Source organism: Phalacrocorax aristotelis, chromosome 12 (genome assembly GCF_949628215.1).
Source record: "Phalacrocorax aristotelis chromosome 12, bGulAri2.1, whole genome shotgun sequence".
NCBI classification, from domain to species: Eukaryota; Metazoa; Chordata; class Aves; order Suliformes; family Phalacrocoracidae; genus Phalacrocorax; species Phalacrocorax aristotelis.
Genome location: NC_134287.1, coordinates 5,835,269 through 5,862,589, shown reverse-complemented (window position 1 = coordinate 5,862,589; position 27,321 = coordinate 5,835,269). Strand labels below are relative to the sequence as shown.

Genomic DNA, 27,321 nt, shown 5'->3' with positions numbered 1-27,321 from the left:
TACCGAGAAACTATTTTCCTGCACAGATCGAATGGATTTAGTTAATATTGGCCTTTCTACATGGAACTACATCACGATATCTCGGGTGCTGCTTTTTGTTTTAAATAACATCAAGCTGTTTCTATTCTTATGTGTATCAAAAAGTTAAACACCCTCTTTCTGACCTGAGCTCTTAGCTCTAAAGCATTAAGTAGAGGCTTTCTGCTCTCATTCCACTGATTTACTGAAATCAGTTGTGAAATATTTCTTGCACAGATGTGGAAAAAAGCCAGAAAGTGAAGATTTCTGGCAAAACAGAACACTTACGGAACTCAAATATTTGCTATGTTATTTTTCTAGTTCTTACTTTGCAGTTATGTGAACAAAAATACGAAATCTGGCATTTAAGAATTATTTCCCTTTATTTTTTCATCTGATAACTTTTAATTTTGTTTCTGATCAGGATCCATTTGTTCGAAGTGTCTGCATTAAAAAACAAAGAAGTTTTAACGTGTATACTGGAAAAACGAGCACTGCTTCACAGTACATTCGATTCAGCAGAGTGAACAAAAAGTTATATAAACATTGCTTTGAAGTGTGCAATACAGGATTGAAAGTGAAAAAAGCAATAAGACACTAATGTATATTCTGGAGTTACAGTTGTTCTTCTCTCCACTACATTAAGTTAAAAAAACCAGAACAACCACACAACTGCTAAAATCTGTAATGCTCTACTCTTAGAAATGTTAAGTTTACTGCCTTGACAAAAAGAAATAAAGTTGTTCTGTTTCTGTAATACCAGCACAATAATTTCAGTCTAAATTGCAGCTCTGTAATTAATAAGCAGGCTTATCAATTCTGTGATAAAGAACTACTCTGAAATTTAACACTTCATGTAAAGAAATTAATAGGAAGTGCAGTAACACTTATAATTTCACAGTGTTTGTACACTAATGTACTGTAAGTTATCAGCTGCTTAAGCTTTTTGAAATTACAAACCCTTGGAGAGGTTTCAGAAACGACTTAAAGGCCGGCCTGAAAATGAATATTAAAGCTAGTACCGCAGACCGCACAGTAAAAGAAGCGATCCAGCCACTGGCTCACCGATTACCTCTCCTTCACACCCACCTGTCTTCCATTCTAAAAAGAGGAGGGCATGCCCTCATCTATCCACCTTCTCAGCAGAAAGACGTGGACAGGATACTGCTGCACGCAAGAGACAGCTGGCACGGCCCGGGACAGCGATGTGCGGACAGACAGAGTCAAAAAATAAAAAAAAGGAAAGAAAATACAGTGAGAAAGAGTCCAGTGCGGCCCCGAGTACAGGAGCTAGCTTCTCTTCCCAGAGGAAAGGTGTGGGCGGGGATATAACGAATCTCTCAACGTAAGACGAGGCTAGTATATCCTTCCCGACCCTCCCACTCCATGCGTTTCTCCCTCACAGACTCCTTCAAGCCTCTACAGCTCCGCCGAGCTCCCGGCCACGGCTCCCTCAGCGGCTCGGCCAAGCCGGCAGCCCGCGGCTGCACCTGACACAAAACCCCCATCCGAGAAAAAACATGCCCGCCTCTTTCCACCAAACCGAGAGTCCGGAGGGAACCGCGCAGCCTCACCAGCCGCCGCCGCCACCATCACCAACACCCCCCCGAATCGCCCCACTGTAAACGGCGATCCCCACCCCACCCAACGCCGCGTTCCAAACCACTTCCCGCCACGCGCCGCAGCGCATGCGCCCCAGCCCCACCCTGCGCCCTGCTGAGTGCGCATGCGCCTCGAGGCCCGCCCCCTTTACCCACGGGCATACCGCGCATGCGCAGAGTCCGCCGCCATTGGCCGGTAGCTCGCGGCGCGCTTCAGTACGGCTCCAGCTGCCGCCGCGCATGTGCTCTCGGCGGCCCGGCTCCAGGGGAGCAGGCGCAGTCCCCCGCCCTCCCCGAGCCGGCCGTCGCGCAGGCGCAGTGCAGATCCGTTCGGGAACGTTCTGTCTTGCAACAACCTTCCTCCGCAAGGGAAATCCTGTCAGGGTACGGGCCGTTCGCAGCCCCGCTCCTCTCCGCCCCGCCGGCGCCTTTCCCCGTCACCGGCCTCTGCTGCAGCCCACCCCCTCTCCGACAGCCCGTCCCCCCCGCAGTTGGGCCGCGACACCCCCCCCCCACCCCGCCCCTGTCTCTTTTTTTTCCTCCCCCGAGCTCAGCCGCTGAGAGAGCGCCCCGAGCCGGCCTCGGAGGCGGTCGAGCCCGGGGTTCCCTGCCTCCCCGGAGACATGCGGCTGCAGCCTCACGCTAGCCTCAAGCGTCTCCTCCGGAGCGGCGGACATGGGCCCTCCGCGGAGGGGGGCAGCTCCCCTCGCCCCTCTCCTCCCCGCCCCGGTCCCGCTGAGGTGGGCGGGCGCTGACTGTGCCCAGCATCTAGTGGGATCAGACCCGTCTGGGTTAGAGTGGGGCCGGTGATGGTCCTTCCCTGCTGAGGTGCCGGCCTCGCCTCTTGCAGCTGCCTGGAGTTTATTCTCGTTGAGACGAGCTCTAGCTGAGGGAGCGTAAGGGCAGGACGGACCGCTCCGAGCCGCGGGAGAGGGACGGAAGGGACTGCCAGGAAGATCTTCATCCCTGCAGCGCTGCTGCTAGAGTTAGAGAGAAACCTGCTGCCTCTCCTCTCTGTTTCTTTTGATCTCCTGGAGAGGAGAGGTGAGTTGTTGCCTTTCCCTCTTGTCATACTGTAGTAGTGGAGAAAATAGGCTAGCTTGCAAGCTGCAGAACTTGTTCAGGATGGCTTCAAGCCCCAGCTGACTGCTTGGTTTATTTTACTTGAGAATCAGCCCTGTGAAAAGGCCCACTGATGGAGAAAGAGACTAGCACCGTGTTAACTGCGCGGTTCTCTCTCCTTTGCTGCAGTGCCCACTTTCACCGCTGTCTCCTGCTCTGCCTGCTCCTGCTTTCAGCATGGTAAAGAAGAATACTATCCCCGATGGGTAAGTATCCCTCACACTAAGAAAAAGGCAGGAGCAGGCACAGTCCTGCCCCCAGAGAAGGGGCGCTGACTGCCCCAGGCGCTTTCTTGCCACAAGCATCTTCACCACCTACAGCCAGGTAAGGTAGGTATCTTCTCCAAGACAGGAACAATCCAGCCCTTCACCCCCCAGGTGAGTATAATGCTCCAGCCTGTCTGTGAACACTTCTCCTTCATCAGCCAAACACAGCCCCTTCTCCCTACCCTTCTTAGCCCCAGCTGTATACTTACTGGGGAAATGGGAGAGTAGTCCCTCCTTCTGACTACTCAGATATTTGCTACCAGGAGTGGGGGAAGAGCTGATAAGATGGGAGCAGGTGGTTGCATGTATGTGATCAAGGAATATTTTCACAGCTTTAGGTCCAGAAACATCCTGCATTTTTGTTTTTAACAAGAGGACAACAAAAATTATTAATTGGCAAAAATAATAATAATGAAAAAACCAAATGCACTGTATAGGCTTTTTAATTACTTGATTGGGAGTGCATATGAAGACCACAGAGTGATCTTATTTAAAATAGATATAGTTCTATTCTCCAGATCAACTGGGGGGTGGAATGAAAAGGAAGTGCCAGTTTAGGAGTTTAGCTGATCTGTTGCTGCTGCTGACATCTGTACAAACTTCTTGGATAGGAGGGTGTGCTGAGATACACAGGCATGCTGTAATGGGACAATAACTTGCAGTTTGTACATTATTTGAGGAAAGGTTGACATTATCCTGGTTTCAGGGGAAGTGTTAAGTTTATTAATAAAATTTTTAGGAGGAGCAATAAAATACAAAAAACATTATTTCTTGCAAAATATGTTGGCCTAAAAGCAATATAGAAAGAAAAGATAAACACAATTTTAAAAATAACTTAAAGAAACTTTGAATTTTTTTCATAGCCGACAAACTCAGCAATTAAAATTAGGATAAAATTTAAGGTACTTAAGCATGTCTGAAAGTTGTTATGAAATTTCAGTTAAAAGTTGGGCAAAACTGAGCTAAAGTGAGTTAGGTTTGCAAGTAGTAATGCAGAAGGCCTGAAAGAATAACTGTCCTCCTCCTCCACTACTTAAACTTTGAAAATTGGGTGCTCATTTCTCACTTCTTTTTGCCCCTTGCATTTGAGCTGGAGCAGCTTTCAGGCTACATGCATTTCTTCTCTTAAGTATGGAAGAAGCAGTGGAACATACTTTTGGCTTCTATGACTGGAAAGTAATACCTGTCTCCTTCAAGGAGAGAAACATCTACTGTGAAGTAACTGGTTACAAAGTTAGCGTTACCATCTGAGGCTGTTCTTGATTCTGAAGTACTTCCAGCTTTTCTAGATACTTCTTGATACTATTAACAAATCAGGGTAGATATCCACAGTACTGGCCTTTTGGCAGTAAAGGAGTTCAAGGAATTGTCAGTCTCCAAGTCTTGTGCAGCAGTATATTGATGTCATCCTTGTGCTAACACAGCACGTTCTAGTTCTTTGCTATGAATTAGTTTAGTACACCAGGAAAAAAAAAAGGCAGTGAACCCTGGAAGAGGACTTAAGGAAATCTAATTTTTGCCTAGGTGATCCTGCACATGCAATTTACAGGCCCCAGAAATGCTTATTGCCAGAAGTGAGGCTGTGGAATACTGTAGCATAAGGATCAGTCCAGATGGTAGTGTACTACGGAAGTACAACCTCAATCCTATCACAGCATTGTAATAGCAATAAATCTAACAGTAACTGTTTTGTTTTTAATTATGCTACAAGAGAAGCACTGTAGTAGATAAAAGAAAGTCACACTACATACAGATATTTAAGATTGTCTTTCCATTACTGTCTCAACTCTTTATACCGTTCTTAACAGTTTTAATCCAAATTCCATTTTGCTGATTAAAGCAACACAATAAACTTGAGGTTTCAGTTCAGTTGTAAGTAGCTACAAGTAGTGCAACTAAACAACAAATGGTGAATTTTTTTAAACTGGTCAGCTAATTGCTATCACCTTCTGCAATACCGTGTCTGCAGTATAACTGAAGTTGCCTTTATATAAGGATTGTGACATAGCACTGTGCAGCCTTGCTAGATATCAGCACTTTGAGTGTACTCAGCACCTAAAGTAATGTTAAAGTGGTATTAATTGCCAGTGTTGCCACTGAATCTGCACTGCTGGTCTTGTACCTTGTTCTTCTTGGCTCACTCTTGTTCTTGTGTCCCTGTCACTCAGACCCTGAATGTTTGATCTGATGCTATTTGCAGTCTTTGCTCCAACAGTGGGAGGAGGAGGTGGACTGGAACTAAGACAAGACTTCCTGTATTCCTTCACAGCAAAAAGCGTTTCTCCCTTTTCACAGTAATGTCATGGAGCAGAGCTAAGGTGTACAGTGTCCATTGCAGTCTCAATCCTAGAAAGTAGTGCTGGAGAAGTGATTTTGTAATGAAGCAAGACCTTAGTGTAAGAGAGGGATTCAGGTGACCTCTTGCACCGCAGTTTCCACCGTGTAGTCAAGTTCTGCTTCTTCACAGTGTCTGAAATGCTGTCGTCCTTCAGTAGTTGTATACTGCAATACGTTAGTGGAGAACCAGCTAGTAAAAGGACTTCAAGTTACATAACAAACAGCCATAAAATACTATGATATTTCTACATATTTATACATGTTTGTGCATCATCATCCAAGATCCTACTGTGGGTATAATTTCATAAACTCAGGCTCAGTTCCAAAAACCGTCTGCAGAAATGTCACCTTCTTGTATGTTTCCCTTAAATGGTATGAAAATATACCACGAGCATGATCTTTTTATTATAAAGACAAAGCCGAATTGTTTCTGCTTATGTACCATAAACATACTTGTTTAACTGAATTGATTCTGTGCAGACTTAAAAACATCAGCATTTTCATTTAGACAGGAATATTGAAGTCTATGGCATAACTGATTGTGCATGTTTAAGGGTGGATGGGAGAGAAGGGTTGCCTTAAGGTGGGAGTTTATTTGTAAAGTAAAAGTGTGTCATATCATCAGGCATAGAACGTTTGCATTTTAAAATGTGGAACAGAGAGAAATTACTTCTTATAATACCTGAGTAATGATACGATTGCTATAAGACTTGAAGGCCCATATTTTGTGTTACAGTACACCACAGCAACTACAAAGCTATGCGATTACTTAATGACATGATAAGGAAACTTTTCTCCCATGCTTTACATCCACACTACTTTTTTTACAAGCTATGACTTATTTGTATCCCACTTGTAGGGGTTGAAGAAAAGCAAAGTGAGAAATCTGTCCAGTAACAGTCGGTTAAGGGCTATATTCCCTCCCTTCCACTTTGGGCCTGTTCAGTATGTGTTCTGTCTTGACAGTCTGTCGTGGTCTTTGTAGGGCTATCTTTTCTTCAACAGAATAGTATTGAATCTGGTGTCCATAGAGGTACGTAAGCCACTTGGAAAATAAAGGTGTGTGTATATCATGTAGTACCAGTAGCCAAAAAAAGGGAGAAGTTGTTACAGGTAGTATATTCTAAATGATCTTGCTACAGCTGACAGTATTTCAGACTTGAGTTTCTCTATAGTTACAATAATTATCCTTTCTGAGTGTTTTGGAATTCCCAGGTAAGTTCTATACTTACAACTGCTTCATAATCATAGATGTTCATGAGGGGCTCCAGAATTATAGAAACCCTTGAATTGCTAATCATAGCTTCAGGTACTGCTCTCTGAGCATAGTTCTCCATCCACTGTACCTTTTGAGTAATGTATACCTATTTACACTGCTTTACTAGCGCTGATTTTTAACTGTTAGATGAAAATCATTCTGAATTGATGCCTTAAATTCAATACTAGTTTCTCTTACTCTGGAATACTGGAACACATTATTGCTAAACTGAATGTTGCACATAGAAACGTAAGATAAGAGAGTTTACTTCCTCTTATACTTTAGGGTTTTTCAATGTCAAAAATACCATAATTACTCTGTAGAGGCATTACCATATAGATTTTTTTTTTAACATATGCTAATGTAAACATCAGTTTCATAGGCGATCTAAAGTGGGTTTAGGCTTCAGAAAAGACCAGTGAGTTCTATTTTGCCGTAAAGAACTTGTAGGGTATCTGTTGACAGTTTGCTGTGCTCTATATTTTGATATAACTCTGTCACTGAGATGTAACAAACTAAAGAGATGAAACTTAAAATAATTTCCAATTCAGTGTTTCCATCGTATTGTACCTGAAAATTTAGTAGCTTTCTTGTCTAGCTTGCCATTAAAAACATATAGAGTATCTTTATATGAAACATAATATTTTTCTTTTAAAAAAATCACAGAAGGAAAAAAGTAGTAAGGTATCCATCTGTTTAAATGATTGAGTATGAATTACCTACAGCTGCATATTTTAGCTGCTTCAGTTAAAATTTTAGTAGAGCCAGGTGTGAAGCATACAGTTTTGTCATATTTTAGTTTAACATTTCTGTTAAGGGGATTTAGTAGTTATAATTTCCAGTATAACTTGTTAAGTTTTAGAAATGATGCACAGTAAGATTTACTTTAACAGCTACAAATTACATTCATCAAATTAATAAGGTTTTCTTAATTAGATTTCAAAATTGTGTTGAATAATTTCAGATTTTACTGATACTAACAATGTGCTGTGTTTTGCAGTTAATTGATATGTAGTTTTGTATGTTTAAAAGCTTAGATAAACATCTTTGCTATCACATTTTTTGTTTTCTAATAGCAAGACTTATGCAAAATATAGTTGTTATAGTGTTCTTTGCTTGGATTGTTATCTTGGTATTCCACATTCCTTTGAGCTTAACTAAAGAGGCTTCGGGATGAATACTAAATTTTGCCTTACTCAAACTTACTCTAAGCTTGTCTTTGTCATGGGCATTTTTATAATGTCTACTCTTACCTTGCTTGAAGCTGGAGGCTGCTATGCAGGCCCTGTTGATGGTCCCCTGTTGATAGGTCTTGGAGCTGATTGTTTTTTAAAAGTGTTTTTTTAAGTTTGTTGCTGCTTGGGTTTCTTTCTTTTGTCATCGAACAGAGGCCATTTCACTGGTTGGGGCTGTTACAAAGCATATTGCTGTTAGATTCTTAGGTTAATCTAGATCACATATCTTGTAAATTTTTACTAGAATGCATGAAGATAGTTTGTTTTCTATTGATTTACTGAATATCTCTGAAATTTTTAGATTAAAGAAAAAGACAATAAAACATGCTTGCTTTTAATGTAAATTAAAATGGATAAGCAGAGTAAAATATTTTCATGTAAACCAGACATAAAAACCTCTAACAGGTTAGCTGACTGGAGTCTGTAGTATCAATAATATTTGTATCTATTTATTTAACTGGACGCCATTCAAACATCACAGAAACTTCAGAACGAAAGAAGAAAGATTTTTTTTTAGTTTGACTTTAACATTTCTTCTCAACCAAGAAGTGATTCTTTTGTTTAGAATGGCAGGCAAAACTCTGCCTTTGTTTTACGGTAATTGGTGGTAGTTGGGGAGTGATGAAGACAAAACATGATAGGAAAGTGGGAGCTGCAAAAACTAAATAGTTAAATAATTGGTTAATTTATATGTTTTGTTCACTTTCAGTCTTGATTCTGCCTGTAGTCCATGGATTGTTCACCTGTTTGAAAACTTAGAAAAATAAAGCTGTAACTGAAAATGTATTGTGTGTGCAATATGTCACTTTTTATTTAAGGACTGTTCTCTCTTAAGTGCTTCATTTCAATCTGCTGTTCTTAATTTGAGATAATTTTTAGTTCTGCAGCAGTATGCTGAAATATGTCTTTAAAATTCTGTCTAAAAAGGTACATGGAACAAATACCCTTTATATTTTCTGATGAAGAGTGCCTTCTGCTCATTTCCTACTGTAGAACTGTCAGCAGCTTTTGAGTTTCTTGCTGATTTTGCAGATTATTTTTTTCTGGGGGGATTTAAACAGCTTTAAAAACAGGAGAATAAAACCCCAAGTTTATTAAGGTCTGAAAACAAACTGTGTAATCTTGGTGCATTGTTCTGTCAATCCCTTAATCTGAAAAAAGTAGTTCCGAATTTTTACAGAGTCTTTGTTACATTGCGCATTAAAGAAAATAAGATTTTTAAGTATTTTTTTTACCATTTCTTACTGGCTCATAATTGCTCATATTTTTGATAATCATGGTAGATTTCCACTCACAGTTTTCCAAGAGAAGGCATGTTAAAAAAGATTTGCATTTCTAATTTACCGCAAGGTAATTGGTATTTTGTAGTTGGGATTTTTTTACTTCTGCCCTCCTTCAAGATGTTTCTAAACATGTCTATGTGAATGTGGCTGGCTCTCAGAATAAATCCTACTTGTTGTAAGGCATTTTGTACATTTTGTTGGTAGAGGTAACACCAAAGAGTAATTAAACTAGGTTGAGGAAAAAATATGGTATTCTTGATTGTTTTATTTCTATGACAGCATTTGTGGCACTAGTTTCTGTATCTCCAGGTACAGCCCATTTTCTAATTCTGTTTGGAAGTTTAAGAGCAAAAGCAGGAAGAGTATTTCCTTGTTTTAAAGAAAGATGTGTAATTTCCAGAGTTATTAAAATTAGCAAGAAGCAGGAGCTGGTATTAAACCGAACTTTATCATTAATTTTAACGTTTTTTTCAGATTAAATATACATCTAAATATGGTTCACAGCATTTAGTACCTTTCTAAGATGAAGTGAATGAGATAAAATTAAACTATGCACAGAGCAGATGTCACAGTTTTTCTGTATATTTTGTTTCATTTTTTTAACAGCGCTTCTTGCAACTGAGGTACTTCATTATGTTGTGAGTTTTGTTAGCTTCAGTAATATTTTCAGTCCATTTACACTGTTTATGATCTTAACTGATTCATATACAATTTACCTATCTTAAACTAGGATAAATGGAACGTAGTGTCAGGTTTTTGTTTCTGTATTTTACAACTGGTGCAGGACTACCAGAGTTCAATGTTCACAAGCTTGAAAATTTACTTCTCAAGTCAGAACACATTTCTTCTATAATACACAATATGTAATTTTTTGAGCAGTGCTTTCAAACTATGGTGATTGTGTGCTCTTTTTTTCCCTGTATGCCACTGTCCTAAGCTAAGGGAATATATGAAGTAGGAGACCTTTTGTTGCATCATTGCAATTATGAGGTACAGAGTTCCTACAATAATTTAGAATTTAGTGAAAGGTTTTACTGCAAACATCTCTCAGTGATTTAATGTCTAGCTTGCCCTTATACCTTCTCACCTTGTGTCTGTCTTCTACGTGACAGCTGTTTGCAACAGCCTTTCTAATGATGAGTTATTACTACTCTTGTTACTTAATTTGTTTTCTATTAAACTAAGTATCAGTATGTCTACATTGTGACCCTTAATCTGTTCTTTAGCTCATGATGAAGATAAAAAAGATAAGTTAGCACTGAAGACATTGATGTAGGAGATTGTTACGTGATTTGTTAGTATTAATTATGTTTCTGGTCACCATGCTATAAGTGTTTCCTTTGTTACTTCCAAACACCTATGAATGGTAATGTTATTATTTATATACTATAGCAAGTATGATTATGGCATCTCATTGAGAGTTTTGCCAGCCAACATCTAGGGTTATTTATGGCCCTATATGGGAATTGTGAGCAGAGCAAAATACTCAGTGGTTAGAATATTTTAAAATAGAGTATTCAGTTTATTTTATAAATGATGTGGTTTTATGGAAGTCAGAAAAGAATCTAGAAGCTGTTGGATGCTCCCTTTAAAGGGAGAGATTAATTTAACCATCAATTCAGAAAATTGCTAAGTGCATGGGCACCAGTATTAAAGAATCTTATTAAAATGTTTTGTATTTTAATAGCTGAGGTACAAGCTGAAAATGCAAAAGGGCCATGTAGCTTTAAGTCATCCAGCTGTATCTTCTGAGGTCATAGAGATAATCTGTCCTCACATAGGGAGAAGAAATAAAAGTTCTAAATATACTAAGTTGCCTCTTTGAAGGTAAAATTGATCTGCTCTAACTAGTTTTTAGATAAAGCTTTTCATACTTTTTAAAAAACCTGAAATCTCTGAAATGTGACACATCAAGTGTTTTTTTCAGGATGACGCAGAATTTGTGAATGCCAGTTCTTTGTGGTTGTGGAACTACTGGTATTTTGAGTGTTGTAACAAATCTCCATATTAGTAAGTGGTTTTTGCTAAGTTTTGGTGTGATTGAATATTTTCTGTATTTTCCAAAGTACCAAGAGAAAGTGAAGTCATGAATGTTTCTTTGAAAAAGCAGCGTAGCACAAAGTAAACATGTTTGCAAAATCTAGAAGCTTTATATTTTTAATAAAAGTAACCTTTGCGTTTCAGTCTCAATTAAATGATTGCTGCAAGCATATGACGACTTTTCTCAACTTAGCTGAATCAAACACGTTTAAAATTTCCACCAGCTATAATATAAAAATACTTCTTTACCTGTTGAACCTTACCTGTCTACTTTGCTTTTATTGGTGCTACTTGTTTTTAATGCTGTCCGACTGTTTTGAGGGGAGAAATTTTTTGGAAGTTGGAGAAGGAGGAAGGAAAATTACTGTTTTCAAATGTCCTGACAATACCTTGAAACCACTTCATAGAATAATTGCAGATTTGGGGACGTAGTTCTACTGTATGATAAGAGCAATCATACACATTATGTCTAGGATGTATTTTCTTTGTGTTAGTGCTCTACAGAGAATAAAGATTCATTTTATGATGGCTTCTGACTTCAGATTTGCAAACAATAAAAATGTCTTTATTTAAGCTGTGTAGTGTGCTAAATAAGCTTCTACTCTGTACAATGCTCTAGCAATACTGTGTTAATATACTTCCAGCATATTTTAGGCAACTTCCTGTTTCTTTTATCCCAAAATATTGCTAATCTATTAATTTTATTCAAATATATAATAACAAATTTTTATTGTTATTCTAAAAAAATCTTAGTTTCTTGGTGAAACAGGCAGGTTACTCATGGAAGATGGATTTTTCAAAAAAAATCCTTATATATCAGGATTTAATTGGTCATTTTTTCAAACTTGTGCACAACAGTTATGATTTCTTGCTTATGTGGTCAAGGTATTTTAGGATCCTGCTGTTTGGGAATCTAAATCTTAATATATTATGTTAGTAGCTTCATGGCCCATATAGGAAAAAAGATAATATCGTATCGTTCTGCTTGGAAAAGTTTGAAAGACCTGCTGTATTCAAATTGTGTGAAATATGGCACCAGATTTGCCTGATATTTGTTGGATACTCGCATAATTTGAAATAACTGCTATTATAATTTTTGTGTGCTTTGTTTTACCAAAGTTTTAACCCTGGGAGGAAATATCTTTTTTTATTATTTTTATTTAAGAAGTTTCAGATGAAGCTGCGGGTATTTTCTATTGAATGATGTCATTTGAAAATAAATATTTGTTTCATTACAGATGGCGGAGCTTGACACCAGTTGGACAGCCTATACCAGGAACTAGATTTATTGCATTCAAAGTACCTTTAAAAGGGGTATGTATATAAAGTAGCTATAGATTGGCCCTATTAGGTACAATGCAAAAGTAATGAAGAATAGCATTAATATTCATGCAAACTTCAGGGAAGTTTTATAGAAAGATAATTTATTCAGATCTAGCCCTTCCAGTCATCTACTAGTTGCTTTTAAAAATAATATTCTATATTTTTTTCTTTCTTTTAAAATTTTTATTTGATGTTACTCTTTTTATTTATCTTTTAAAAATCATAAAATCTCTAACCAATCAGCATGATTCATTTGATCAGTATTAAGTGGCCTGAATTAATTATCTTATTTAACATCATTTCATGACTGTTGTAAGAAAATCAAATGGAAGGGTTTATGATATGCATAACAACCTACGCAATGTAAGCAAAACATAATTTTACAGAAATCAAGCACTCATTAAAGGATACCAGCCACTGCAGTACGTTTAAAATTATTGATTGAGATTACCAATTTCGTAAGGAAATAGTTTCAGTGATCTGGAGAAATGCAGTAGATTTAAAAAATAAGCCTTCATAGATTGCTCTTATTATTGTGTTAGTACTTCCTCTAGACCCTTACTAACATGCAGTGCCATCTTAATCTATTAAATAGACTGAGTCAGATCTTTTAATTTTTTGTGACAATCCAAAATATGGAGGCTGTCTTTTTTAGACTCTTCAGTACCTTGGTGGATTGAGGCGTAGGGCAAATAGGGCAAATTTGCCCTTCTGCATAAATTAACACAAGTGCTGTATAAATAAACTCTTACAAGTCCTTGCTTCAGATACCCAGGAAATAAGTTTCTAAGCTCTCTTAAAGTTCAGTGGCTAGACATGACTTTAGCAGTTAAGAGTAAATATTCTGTCTAAGCTGTAGTCTACAGATTGCACTCTAGTACTCATCTAAAAAAAATTGCTTCTTTGGGTATATTAGTGCCCATTATGTTTTTAGTCAACATTCAGTTCACTTCTATCAGCAATGATTGAAGTGGAATGTTTGCATGGTTTGCTTCCTGTGGCTGCTTTTACAGCTTTAGTATGATGGTTTGGTTCCTTTGACACCAAGGATCTCATACTTGACGTTGGTCATGTTCTCCTTGGTAATGATGGACAGTACAATAGCCATGTGACTTTCTACCAAAGATAGCCAGTGGACAGATCTAGCCACGAATATAAAATTTAGGTGATTTATAATTAGCTTCTTTGTTACTGAGATATTTGAGAGAGGATTTTTTGCATCATCAGCTCCTGTAATTCCACTTGATGCAGCACCAATTATTTGCATAGATGCACTATTCTAGGCAGCATTCGTTCAGTGTGTGTATTTCCACTTCCCTGTCCCTGTCACTGCAGATTTCAGAGGAAGATACTTCATTGCTAACTTTACTCTTCCCCTGTAGCTTCTGTGATAGTCTGGAAGGAGCTCCACCAGAGATCATAAAAAGGGCAGGCATTCTCAGGGTGATATATCACAAGAAGGCACTCGACTTCAGTGTGTTGCTCACTTTGAGTCCTGCTGATCTCACTGGGGCACAGATCTCTGTTCTGTGAAGCTGTCTTTGAACTTGGCCAGATATAAAGTCTGGTACCCCAGAAAGCAAAATCTGTAACCTTTCTGTCCCTTCAGTTTGTTCAGTCTCAGCTATATGAGATACAGAAATGACAAGTCTGCCAGAGACTGTGTGCTTGAAGCTCTTGGAGTTTGTGGCAGAATACACATCAGATGCATAACTGGCTAAACAGTGATGTCTTTGCAAAGAAGGTGGAGATTCGGTAAATCTGTATGGAAATGCTGAAGACCTCATTGGTCATAGTCTTGTCAGAAATCCTATTACATTGGTAGAACAGACGGCAACAGTTTCCTTTGTTGCTACCTATTAGGAGATTGATGATTGGTGGTTTCGACCAAAGGGAGAAAGCATATTTTCAGTATTTCAAGACTCAAGGGTTATCGTTTTAGCAGATGAGGTACTGCTAGTAAAGGCTTTAAGGTCATGGGATTACTTGGAAGGATTTTCTGTCCTTCCTTTCAGATCATTGTAATGCTAACAGTAACACTGTAGTATAGTAAGGACTGGGCAAGTTCTTTCCCGTGCCATAGAAGGATTGTGGGAATTGGTACAGATTTTTCACATTCTCAGAGCCCATTTAAACACCTAAACTACTGAATAGTCAGCAGGACTTTTTCAGAAAATTCCAGATAGTCTTTTAAAACATAGTTTTTCATAACATGCTTAACTGTTTACTCAATCAAGCAATATGTTTAGAAATATCTTATTTTTGTAAATTGTATTCCACCTCAGTTTGTGCGACTTCACATAGTAAAACAAAAAATTCTCTAATATTCTACCATAGACCTTTTGCAGATTCCCTGTTGTCACCTCAAAGTTAGTAAGTTCGGTTTCAGATTTTACTAAAAGTCACTGCTGAATAGCAGTAAGATAACTGACTTTTCTTCATTTTGCTTGAACCTCAACAACTGCACTGGTTTTTCAGCAGTCCACCCGTATTTGAAATACATAGGACTGTATACTTCTATGTGCTCTCTACCCTACTCTTTTTAGCTCAAGCTTCCTAATCACATACCAGCTTCGATAAGACTGTCCTGCTGTTTATTCTTTATTTGGTTTCCTGTCTCTGTTTCCAGACTCGAGATAAGTGCTTGCTAGCATCTTAGATTATAACCCATACAGTCAAAAGAAGGAATGGTTAGTTACCCTATAGCTGTGGTTCTAAGAGGTATGTGGTCTGTGGCTGCCTTCCTTTCCATTAGTTCTGAGTCCAGTCTGCTTGAATTTCTTGTTGACAAAGGAACGGAAAGGTGTTTGAGGCTGCTGCATCTTTTGCCACTGTCTTTACTGGTTGTGGCTGAGCCTGTGTCAAAAGGCTCTCACAATGGACAAGCGCACTATTCAGAGAAAATCCAGTCTTGCGTATATGAGGGATTTTCATACCTAGAGTGAAGAACACATTTCAAAAAACACAGCTACAATAGGGTGAGTAAACATTTTTCCCACTGTTTCTGTCAAATGAAATTAGTCATTACCTACCAACACACAGCTTTCTTAGTCACCATATTTTAGTCTTACTTAATATTTCCCAGTGCTAAATGACGTGCAAGTGCACTCTGCCAAGAGATGAAGCAGGGATAAAAATGTCTGCACATCATTTGGGGGGAGAAAGTAAAGAACTTCAGAAGAAATGAACTCTTGTATCACAACTTCAAATGTTTTCTGTGAAATACACTGTTAAGTTTGTGTTACTGTGCAGGACAAAGTATGTTTGGGGGAAAGGGGATTGTGGTGTTTTACTTTTTGCTGATGTTTATTACTTAAAATTCAGTATATACATGCTGTATTTTGCAGGATTTTTGTTCCTATCAAATTAGTGCTTATGTTAATGTTTGTTAACATTGTACAAGTGGAAATTCTCACATTTTAATGCATTTTCATCTGAATAGGAATACACAACAAATTCTTGCTTTCAGTTCCTTTTCATTTTTTATCCACATAATACATGGATATGGTTCTGATACTGTTAATATTCATTTTTGAATACTGATGTTTTCGAGTCCTAATTAAAACAGCTGAATATTACAAATGTCATGTTATTAGAACTTAAAACGAAAGCCAATCTTTTCCATTTTCATTGTAGGCAATTAACCAGAGGCTTACCCCAACCCAGAAATTTACACCGAAAGACTTAATTGCTGCAATGAAAGCCCTAAATGTGGAGCTTGGATTAATTATTGATTTAACATATACCACACGATACTATGAAGTTAAGGTAATATAAGCATAATAACAAAAGAAACTAGTTACTGCCAGCTTTGTTTTGAAGTGTTTACACATTTGCTCACCTTGAATTGGAATAGACACGTAAGCCATCTAGACTTTGTGCCTCCAATAGAAACTAAATGCTTTATCCCAGAGGAAATAACTCTTCCCATCTAGTTGCATTTGTGGCTTATTTGTAACTTCTTTGCAACTTATATGTAACATAATAAATTTGTAAATTTATTATGGTAACTCAGAGTAATGGATACAGGCTTCAGTGCCACCACAGAAAAGATACAGAAGACTTACCATCTGTGCCCTGAAGACATTCTCATTTATTCCTAAGGTCTTTTTTACTGATATTTAGTAGTGAAATCCACTGAGAAGTTGTACATTTTAAAAGTACTTCATTAATTTCAATTTTTTTACCAGTATGGTCAATCAACCTCCTATTGAAAAGGAAAATAAATACCAGTGTGATAACTGAATGTTAGTCTCTGAGCATAGATGGGCTATAAGCATTAAGGGGGTGAATATATGATTATATTTATGATTGGGGGTGGGAAGGACCCATAACTGTGAAATGGGTTAGAATGGAATTACAGGAATCTGGTCTCTTTAATTAATGTGCTGGCTTATTAGCAGGGATAAGTAAGTCTGCTGTAGGACCTGTTCTTCTAGATCAGGTCTTTAAAGCGGAAATGTAAATGGCAGGTTCTGAGAGTCTACAGAATTGTGTCAAGATTGTTTTCTGTTTCTATTCAGGATTTGAACTACTGTTTTACACTGGCATTATGTTAGATACTGCTTAAGGTTTTTCATTGATGCAAAACTTCAATAATTTTTACCATTTTTTTCTTCTTTTTGCTAGGATTTACCTAAAAGCGTGCAGTATAAGAAACTTTATACTGTTGGACTTGAAGTCCCTGATAATGCTACTATCCTACAGTTCAAAAAATGGGTCAGAAAATTCCTATGGGAAAATGCAGGAAATGGTAAATATCAGCATCTTATGCTGTAAAAAAAAAAAAAAAACCAAAAAAATTTATTTCAGTGCTAACTGTATCATTTAATAATTTCAACAGATATTTAAGACACCAGGGATCTCAGACTTTCTATAGCAATTTCCATTTAACCTTCACAATAAGATACATTATTGAAGTACTACATATCTTTTTAGCATTCAAATCATGTCTTTTTCAAAGATAACTACTAACTTAAATGCCCTTCCTAACAGTATATTTGCATTTGCATTATGTGTCAAAGCAACTGCAACAGGCTTTCATCTATCTGACCAAAGTTGTCTACCATCAGCTTAGTGTTGTATCTGTCAGCCCTTTATGGATGTTCTAAATAGCACAGGGTTTCTCTGATGGCACTAGGCACTGAAACGTGTGAGCAATTTAAGTCTGTTTAGTCTGACGTAGAAGTTTTTTGATTTATTAGTCCATTATTGCCTTCAAATCCTAGCAATTCTTAAAAATCATATTACAGACACAGTGTTTCCACAGTGTGGATCTGCTGCTGTTCTAGTGTTTATGCAATAGTACAGTTCTTGCTGAGATAGTCTGAGGCGCTTCTTGTGGAAATAAATTTATGTGTATTCTGCCACAGCCTGTTTGCAGCTTTTACCTTCTCACTTGTTTTGCTAGTGGTTCTTTGTAGACAGATTTTAACTGTTTGTCTATCCAATATTGGAGGACCATTTTTTTCAAGCTTTTTCATGCTTTTTGTGGTTACTTTGGCATCTCTGTGAGAATGTAGAGATATTAACTGCCCAGGTGCATACAGTTTTTGCTGTAGAGCATAACCATGGTTTTGCTGTGGACAGTCAACTCTGTGAAAGAGCTCTGACCTAAATCTCAGGTACAAGAGCCTTAATTAGAAGTGCTGAGAAAATTAAAAGGTATAAGAAGTCTTTTTCCTTGCTCAGAAAGTTAGTGTATAAGTTCTTCCTTTATTATTTTTTGGCTTAGGGAAATTACTTGGAAATTACTACTTTTCTTCTGGTTTTGATCTAGTGATTTTTCATGTGAGATGGAATAGTCTGTATTTGAGTCTAATTATTTCAGATTCTCAGAATTGAGAGAATCAGTTCCTAATTTGTTACTGGATAGAGACCTGCAGTTCCAGCTAGTAAGACCATTTTGGCAGGGTTTGTGTAACTTGAGAGTTGGGAGAACTTTCATTTTTTCATTAACTTACTCATTGTAACTTGCCCTCTGTTTTAGATTACCCCTAAAATTTCTCAGGATTGTTCTTAGGTACAATTTTTGAGAAGCTGGGGTTTTTTAGTGTCTGAAGTGTTAGGACACCAACGTATAATAAACTTATATGGCAATATGACTGTCCCATTCTGTGGCAGTTATATTTTTATCTCATTAAAAAATTTGTTAAAAGTCCCATTTCAAAGACATTCTGCCAGTACTTCATCTCTGCCACACTTTGTTCTTCTGATGATTAAATTTTTTTGTCTAAAATCTAGCCTAGAACTCTCAGTCAGTTAATATACATTTTTGCTTATGCCAACTTTGCCCTTAAGCATTGTTGCTCTCCATGCTTGTTATTATATTTAGTATCTCAGATTTGGTTTTACAGACTAAATATAATAACAAGCTTCCAAGGTCCCTTTTCATAAACTTTTTTTTAAAAGTTTCTTTTTTTTTAAAGTTTTTTTAAAAGTTTCATAAACTTTTCGTAAACATCATAGTAGCTGTTTCAATACTTATTTCAACTTGATTTTTTTTTCTCCATTAAATATGGGTAATTCGAATTGTAGGGAATAGTCTGGATGAGGTTTTATCAGTGCCTTGCATGACCATGTTAGTGTTTCCCTATTTCCATTGGAAATAGCCTCACTTGAAACACCCTAATAATAGTAAGTTATTCTGCTTTTTAGCCTTTAGCTGATTGGTATAATCTTTCCAAAACAGACAAGATTTCTTTACAGATTACTGGTTCCCATTAGAGTGCTTCTTTTCTCCATGCATGAGCCTAAATTCCTCATCTCTATGGTTCATCCCCATAATAATCCAGATTTTTAGTCCAGTTAAATTAATTCTTCTAGTAATGTATTTCATACTCCTAGACACTAGGGGTATTATGTTTATTTTCTCCTTTTTGTAAGTTTTACAAGAATCTGTAAGTTAAATTCTTCAATTTTACATTCGCTTATTTAGATTCACTTTCAAAACCATATTTTATTCTTTTTCTCCTGTTACTGTGGTTCTGGCTGAGGCCAGCTGCTTTACCTGTCATCATTCCTCTTTTTTTTTTTTCCTATGTTTTGCAGAGTTAATCTCAGCCTTCACAGGTTTGGAAGTAGTGAGCTAACTTCTGCTAAAGATCCAGCAAGAAGAGGACAAACTCTGGATGTGTTTGTTCTTTTACAAGCGTGACAGTATAATTTTGTAAATAGCAAGCATTATTTATCATTACTTTTCTAGAAAAGTACAGCTTTTTTTTTTTCTTGCAGTAATTTTTTTAGTGATTTCACTTTCTGAACTATTAAAGACTGCATTTTCCTTTTTGACAGAGAAACTCATTGGCGTTCATTGTACTAATGGAATTAATAGAACTGGCTACCTTATATGTAGGTAAGGGTTGTATAAAAACAGAAATCATTGTTCATAAAAGATAATGTCCTTATATAAATCTCTAATCCTTTTGGGACAATAATCTAATCATATTTTACTTCAGATATCTTATAGATGTGGAAGGCTGGGATCCAGAGGCAGCAATCCAAGGTATTTATACAGTTTGACCTAAGGCACGTGTTGAGTTTTAATTCACAATTACTACAGTTGTATTCACAAATACTACAATTCTATATTAGTATTCTTAGAGTCATTTCATATGCTGGCTTCTATAGAAGATTTTCTGATTGTTGATTCTATTCCAGGCAAGGCTTGAGCATTAGCACATTGACAGCATAGTAGGAATATGTTTCAGCTGTCTAAAATCTTTTGTTTTTCCTTTTACTCTGAAGGCTTTTCAGTCATAGGTTACTACCACTGCTAGTTTCAGCTGTTTAAAAAAAGTGCTGCAATATTGCCAGCTTGATGAAGTATTTAATATCAAGTTAGAATTGTTTCAAATTCAGCATCTCATGGTGAACAGAAACTTGCCTTTCACATTTTTGTTGCTCAGTTTAAGCACATTTCATTGGACTTGTATCTTCTTTTCATTTAGCTTTTGGTGATGCTAGAGGTCACCGCATGGATGGTCTTGTGTATCTTACAGATCTCAGAACACAACCAATGAGAAGGTAAACAGAAGCTTTTAGTTGTATGGCTAAGATTTTCCAGTATGTCTACTGGTATTTCGAAAAATTCAATTCAGTCATAAGCCAAAATTAACCCCATCTTAAACCTTTAATATGCAACTACACACATATTGTAAAACTTCTGATATGAATAACATGAAGTGCAGTGTACTTCATTCGTCTTTTGTATTTATATGGTATAAAAGATTTTTTTTTTTAATCTGACAACTACTATTGAACATTGGTGTGGTTTTATCATACTATGACAAGTGTATCGAGTCTGTATTCTCTCATTATAAGCTGAAAGGAGCCATTGCAAAGATTTCTTTATAAGCTTTATTATCTGCCTGCTATTGTTGGCATGGTAGAACCAGATACTTTATTTTTTTTAAAAAAAAAAGTACAACAGTTTTAGAAAGAAAAAAGTATGGGAAAGAGGAAGATCGTTCTCAACTCCTCTGTTCATAGCAGTTGTATCCCTGGTGTGGTAAGAATTTTATGCTTGTCGTATTCACCTAAGAATAGCTAACCTTTACATCTTCCTAAGTTATTTGTGCCAATGATATCTTGTATCAGGAAATTGTTTTTAAAATAATACCTGGCTGATTTGCATCTTTGTAGTTTAATTGAATGCTCTTTGTTTTACTGCTATTATTGTTTTATAGTCTGTGCATGATTGAGTTAGTCCTGTGTCAGAGTTTTGAATAGGTATGGTGCTTGTCTCACACTCTTTACGATGTTGTTCCAAGCTCATGAAATTCAGGTATTCTCTTTGCCTTCCCTGCAGCCCTTCCCCACATAAATTTACAAGATTAAAATTTGCTAAGTTATAAATTTTTAATAAGTTTTAAAAAAGGAAGCTTATGTGAGATGTTTTTGTTTCTTCTTAGTAACCTTGGAATGGATGTATGGGATTCAGATGAAGATATTATTCCCCCACCACATGCAATGGAAGGACCTGTAGAGCGGTTCCCAAATGAGGATTTTCAGGGGTAATAGGCTGGAACATGGAATTAAAAGCCAAGAGAACCACACCGTGGGAAAGATAAATGTTTCTTATTAAAATGCTATAGAGACCCTAATTTAAAAGAGGTTTTATGAGTATAGCCTACTCATGCAAAATACATTTACAGAATTTGACAGAAGAGTGGAAAGATAAGGGAAAGAAAAGGGAATGTGTGGTATTAGAAGTCTGTAAGTAATTAGCTCACTTGGAAAAATGTAGCGTTTTATTTTGCCTGTCCTTATTTTTCTAAAGTAATCTGCAATTATTTTTAATTAATCTGGAATCACTAGTTTTGCCTGTTTAACAAGCATAGAATTACAATTGAATGTTTTGTCATAGCTTCTACTATGACATTGGAAGTTTTATAATACTACAGTTTGGATTCTTAATAGCTTTGATAACTATATATTTGCAATGTCTTTCCTATCAATTCTTAGTTAAAAAAACACTTGTTTTCATTAATGACTTGTCTTCAGTAGAACATACTTCTGAGTTCTACAAAACTTCTTTACAGGTCTGGGAAAAGATTAAGAATTTATGATGACCACTCTCACAATGATTTGCAAGGACAGATACAGTTGAGAGATTTTGATTTCATTAATAAGGGACCTGGACAAAGACGAAGACCATTTCATGACCATCAGACTCAGGATGATTTAAGAGCACCAATGCAGATGAGAAATTGGGACTACAATAGGGGACCAGGACAGAGGCGAAGACCCTTTCCTGATCACCAGTTTTATGATGATTATCAAGAAGACATGCAGCTGAAGGACCTAGACTTCAGTAACAAGGGACCTGGACAAAGGTTGAGACCTTTTCATGGACACCAGTTTCACGATGATTTACAGGCAGACAGACAATCAAGGGACATTGAATTTAACAGAGGCCGTGGACAAAGGCAGAGATCTTTTCCTGACCATCCATCTCACAGTGATTTGCAGGAAGACAGGCCATCAAAGGATTATGATTTTGGTCAGAGGGGCCGTGGCCAGAAACGACGACCATTCCATGACCACCAATCTCATGATGAATTTCAGACTCAGATGCAGTTGAAAGAGTTAGAGTGTGTCAGCAAAGGTCCTGGCCAAAGACCAAGATCTTTCAGTGACTATCAGTCACATGACGACTTACAGCCACAGATGCAACTGGGAGATTTTGAATTTGTTAATAGGGGTCGTGGGCAGAGGTTGAGACCTTTCAATGATCACCAGCCTCACAATGACTTACAAACAGAGATGCAACTAAAAGATTATGATAATAAAGGTCCTGGACAAAAGCGTAGACCTTTTCATGACCACCAGCCTTATGATGACTTACAGGAACGGACTCAGTTAGAAGATTTTGATTATGTTAATAAAGGGCATGGACAAAGGCCAAGACCTTTTCATGATCATCCAGGTCACAATGATTTGCCACGTGACTGGTGTTCAGACAGGTAAAGCATCCTTGAGCTGTAAGACCAGAATTAGAGAATGAAAGTGTAAACCTTGGCACTTTTAAATCAATTAATCATCCTTTTAAAATCATATATAAATGATCAGTTAATTAACTCTTTTTATTTTGACTTATGGAAGGCACTTTGATTGTAAGCTGGAGTGTGGTAGCTTTGAAAGCCGACGTTTCCTAAATTAGAAGGTTGTGCTTCTTTAAATTTAAGCTTCTGTGTTTCCTTTACCTTTTTAGAGTCAGCTTGAAACAAAACTTTGTCCCACTTTGTTTTGTATAGAAACTTACATTTAAAAAGAAATCCTCAAGACAGAAGATTATATGAAATTTTATTTATGCCCTCAGCCAGAGAAAAACAGTAATGCTACAAGGAAGTTTGACTTGCATTTGTTTATTTCAGGAGTTAATAATATGTTAGAAATCCCTTTGTTTCTGAACTTACATCATATTCTCCTAAATACTTATATCACTTACCAGTAAACCTATTGGATTCTGACATAATATTTCAAAATATTTTTAATTTCAGATATTTGTCGGGCTACTAAAGTTCAAGGTAATCTCTCCCATTGTACAGCTGAAACAGAGGATATGATATCATTACAATGAAGCATACCATTTTGAGGTGTTAATAAAATTGAGATAGTTTTTATTAAACTTTAAAGTAAATTTCAATTAAAAGCAAAAAGATTTTTATCTCATTTTATAAATGCACATTTTTCAAAAGCTTACAACCATTTGTACTCTTCCTAACATGCAAATCTTCTGGTTATTTGCAGAAGTCGATCTTTTTCTTCCCATGAAAATGCACCAGAACCTCGTTTCTCCTCATCTCCTTCACTTCACAGAGATTATGAGTCTGATAGTGATGACTTTAATAGAAGTTATAGGTAAATATCAGATTCCATACATTGTTTTCTGTCTTCCTTTATACTGATACTTCCCCAGTTTACCAACTAAAAAAAAAAAGGTTAACTGCACAGTGTAAAAATGGATACTAATATTGTAGTTTAAACCATTGAATCTGAACACTGAGCCAATAATGTGACTAATTTGTGGTCCATCTATGCTGAGTTTGAGTGTGATTATGAAATGGTTTGAGAATCCCTGACATAAGTCATTGACATGACAAGCACAGTTGAAGCTAATGTACTGCACAATATGAAAAGCTATTGTCAGTAAGCAAAGAAGCAAAACACAGATGCTATATTTAACTCTTAACTGCTGTCTACAGCAAGCTAATGAATTTTACTATGGGGGATGGTCAGACACTGAAGCAGGTTGCCCAGAGCAGCTGTGAAATCCCCATCCTTGGAGATATTCGGAACTCAGCTGGACGTGGCCATGCACAAACTCATCTAATTAGACCTACGTTGAGCAGGTGGCCCTAGATACTTTTAGAGATCCTTTCTTGTCTAAATTAATCTATGGTGAGGGAGAAGATTTTAAAATTACAAAGATGTTCTGAGTTGGCTTTATACACCACTTATTTTATAAAGTAAGGTACTTCAGAGTAAAGAAAATCCAAATCAAAAAGTATATCTATCGTATATGCGTTTTTTTATCCTTCCATAAGTATGTTGTAGGAGAGTGATTCTTCTATTGCAGAAGAATTAATAATTAAAATATTTGGAGATATAAATCCAAAGTATGTTATTGTCTGTTGAGACTATGTACTAGAGAGCTACTATTACATATTATTCACAAAAATGAAACCGTGGGCTTAGGAACAAAAATGGCCCCTAGGTAAAGAAACCCTCAGTAAACGGAATTTTAATTAGAAACAGCATTTGAGACAAAACATCTTCTAGTACAATTACTTACTATAAAGAGATGTAATTTTAATCACTAGGATTGAAAAGTTAATATAAATGAGCAGTAGAGAAGTTTTTAATTTTAGGGAGTAAAAACAAGACTGGGGGTCTGAATTGTTCTTTCAAGGTTACACAGCTTTAGTTTCTAATGGTGGCCACCAACAATAAATCAACCCTTTTACTTCTAAGGTTTTCATTGTTCATATTTGTTCTTCTTAACAGTAATCGACCAAATTGTCCTGAAGATAATAGGAGAATGCATCCCTCAGATGAATTTAATAGAGGAAAAAACAGATTTTCACCATATTCATCACGAACAATGCATCCATCTTCATCTGTACACCAAGAAGATAGTTCAATAGACTATGAAAGAAAACCTTTCCAAGGTGAAACTACCAGAGAGATGGAACAAAGTAAAAGATTACCCATTGTAACAGTTGATTACAATTATGGTCTGCCATTAGATTATGGACCTGAAGAGGAAGAGAGAGCACATTATGATTTACCTCCAAGAGACCGCTACAACTGGAACTGAATAAAAAGGACAATGTTTGCTCAGCTTAGACTTACTTTTACCCATTTTACTTTCTATGTGGACCATTTTTTTTTTTTTAACAAATTAGGAAAATGCAAATTTCAGTAGTAGAGAACTGGTCTCTATTGTAAGATTAGCTTCTACTGATGTTTGGGTCTTTAAATTTATTAGGGTGTATTTGTTACGTGTAGTTGGAGACAAGGTCTCAGTACACATGGAATTAAAGTAGCCCTTCCTTTAGTGAAATTGGAACCCTATACCTTAAAACAAACAACCGAATGATTGTAGCTGTGTCTTTTGTTTTACATTTCTTTAAAATGTATGTAATTTCCAGATGCAAAAGTCATAACAAAATACTGCACTATCAGGTAGATTAGCATTGAGATTATAGAAAAAATACTATAAAATGAACGAAGCAAAGTTATGTCCACTTCATCTTTTAATTTGAAAATAGCAGTTTGAATTATCGCTAACAATCTCTGCAGCATTGCAGTTTAATTCCAGATTTTCTGTACCATCAACTGAACTGATCTAGTTGCACTCTTTTTCATAGCAGAATATTTCCAAGATTGCTAAGAACATAGAAGCAAATGGAGTCTGAATACTCCAAATGTCAAACTTGCTTTTCAGTACTCTGAATATCCCATCCTGATTGTATATTTTTTCCTGATCCCACAGGTTATATATGTTTCAGAGTAGCCCAGTGCAGCTAAATGCCACAATTTTCTCAGCAACACATCCAAATGAGGTAGCTCATGTACCATCAGTTTACCTGTCTCAACTGACCAAGATCACCGGTGCCTATATAGTTATGCCTCTCTTTGTCAGCGATATATTTGCTTTTTACAGCACAGCAGAGTAATATAATCAGAACAGAAGATTAGCCACTTTAGGTAAGTTACTTTTGAGAGTCATGCATTGGACAGTCTCCCCTGAACTGCCACTTCCGCGGGTCTCAAGAAGGTAGTGCAATAAATGGTAACTGAATTCATGCCAGCAGATGCACAGTAGCACCAACATCTCCTACTGCAGCTAAACAAATATTAGTTCATAGGATGGAAAACAGTATTAACGTAAGACTTGGGTGAATTCCAAAGATTATGTTTTCCATTAATACATTTTCAGAAATTAACGTTTTTGAAAGGCATCGCAGTGAATAAGGATAAAACCACATCATGATATTAAAATAAACAATTAAAATGAATGCTAGATACTGAAGTCATGCAGTTAAGAAGCTGCCTCAAAAGCAGCATAGCTGTAAAGCATAAAGCAAGAGGGTGTACATACACACTAGAACACTAGAAAAGTGCAAAAAAAAAAAAAAAAAAAAGGCATTCATATCTAGAACCCACAGAGCTTTTTTGCCTTTTAACTAGCAGCGTAAAGCCCAGATTTCTGAATTCGTGGTTCTATTGCTACTAAATAAAGACTAGATTTTAAGTGTGGGACATCTGGCAACTCCTGTTGTTTTGTAAAACATGCAAAAAGTTCCCAAAATCAAAGGATTCTGTGGATATAAATTCAAACTGCAAATGCTTCGTTGCCTTTGCAACTGGTAGAACAGCTTTGGCTGTGTTCATTGTACAAAGTAAATAGCTTTCTCATTTCACAGCAGCTAGTCAATTGTATTTCCCATTAAATTTCTGATTGTGAACCTCATTCATGTGGTCTCCGGAATGACGCGCTTTATATATAAACCGGTTGTGGAACTGAGCACTAAATGTTAAGAAGGCATTTTTTCCTTCAATTGCCTTTTATTTATTTATTTATTTAAATGAGGGTTAAGCTGAGAATCTTTATCTAGGCTTCTTTATTTGGAGGTGAGGAAGAGCTGCAACTTGGGCTACTACATTGCCAGATTCTTTAAAAAAACAACAATAAAAAGCCCCTTCCTGGTATTCTCCAGCAGGGAGCTAAGAATTAGGGACTGGTATTACAAGTATTTGGGTTTGGTTTTTTTTATACTATGTATGCAGTATTCATAAAGCGAATAAAGAACAAACATTTGCCCTTCA

At 36.9% G+C, this 27,321-nt stretch overlaps 1 protein-coding gene and 1 long non-coding RNA gene across 4 annotated transcripts; one reads left to right on the top strand and one right to left on the bottom strand.

Annotated features, from left to right (window-relative positions):
• Positions 1-382: 382 nt before the first annotated feature.
• LOC142063703 (uncharacterized) lies at positions 383-1,694 on the bottom strand. The gene is made up of 2 exons (XR_012662836.1): positions 1,108-1,694; positions 383-462 (listed from the first exon to the last, which is right to left on the bottom strand). It is a non-coding gene; the product is annotated as an uncharacterized LOC142063703 (long non-coding RNA).
• Positions 1,695-1,852: 158 nt separating this feature from the next.
• Positions 1,853-27,321, top strand: LOC142063702 (uncharacterized). 3 transcript variants are annotated; one of them, XM_075107721.1, is made up of 14 exons: positions 1,924-2,003; positions 2,470-2,663; positions 2,871-2,947; positions 12,399-12,474; positions 15,277-15,461; positions 16,120-16,251; positions 17,113-17,236; positions 19,777-19,837; positions 19,941-19,987; positions 20,433-20,508; positions 21,396-21,497; positions 22,026-22,949; positions 23,737-23,847; positions 24,994-27,321. In XM_075107721.1, exons 6-14 carry the CDS (start codon positions 16,180-16,182, stop codon positions 25,304-25,306), a joined length of 1,830 nt encoding a protein of 609 aa, XP_074963822.1. In that variant the 5' UTR covers positions 1,924-2,003; positions 2,470-2,663; positions 2,871-2,947; positions 12,399-12,474; positions 15,277-15,461; positions 16,120-16,179; the 3' UTR covers positions 25,307-27,321. The 3 variants fall into 3 exon arrangements, with proteins under 3 accessions (XP_074963819.1, XP_074963822.1, XP_074963821.1); XM_075107720.1 differs by lacking the exon at positions 15,277-15,461 and having other exon boundaries at positions 1,938-2,003; XM_075107718.1 differs by lacking the exons at positions 2,470-2,663; positions 15,277-15,461 and having other exon boundaries at positions 1,853-2,003.

What these genes read in the sequence shown, in the direction of transcription:
- LOC142063702 (XM_075107718.1), top strand. Translation starts at nt 1,860, where the DNA reads ATGTGCTCTCGGCGGCCCGGCTCCAGGGGAGCAGGCGCAGTCCCCCGC. An exon ending in TCCAGAGGCAGCAATCCAAG is followed by an intron (nt 19,988 to 20,432) that starts GTATTTATACAG and finishes CTTTTCATTTAG; the next exon opens with CTTTTGGTGATGCTAGAGGT. An exon ending in AGAACACAACCAATGAGAAG is followed by an intron (nt 20,509 to 21,395) that starts GTAAACAGAAGC and finishes GTTTCTTCTTAG; the next exon opens with TAACCTTGGAATGGATGTAT.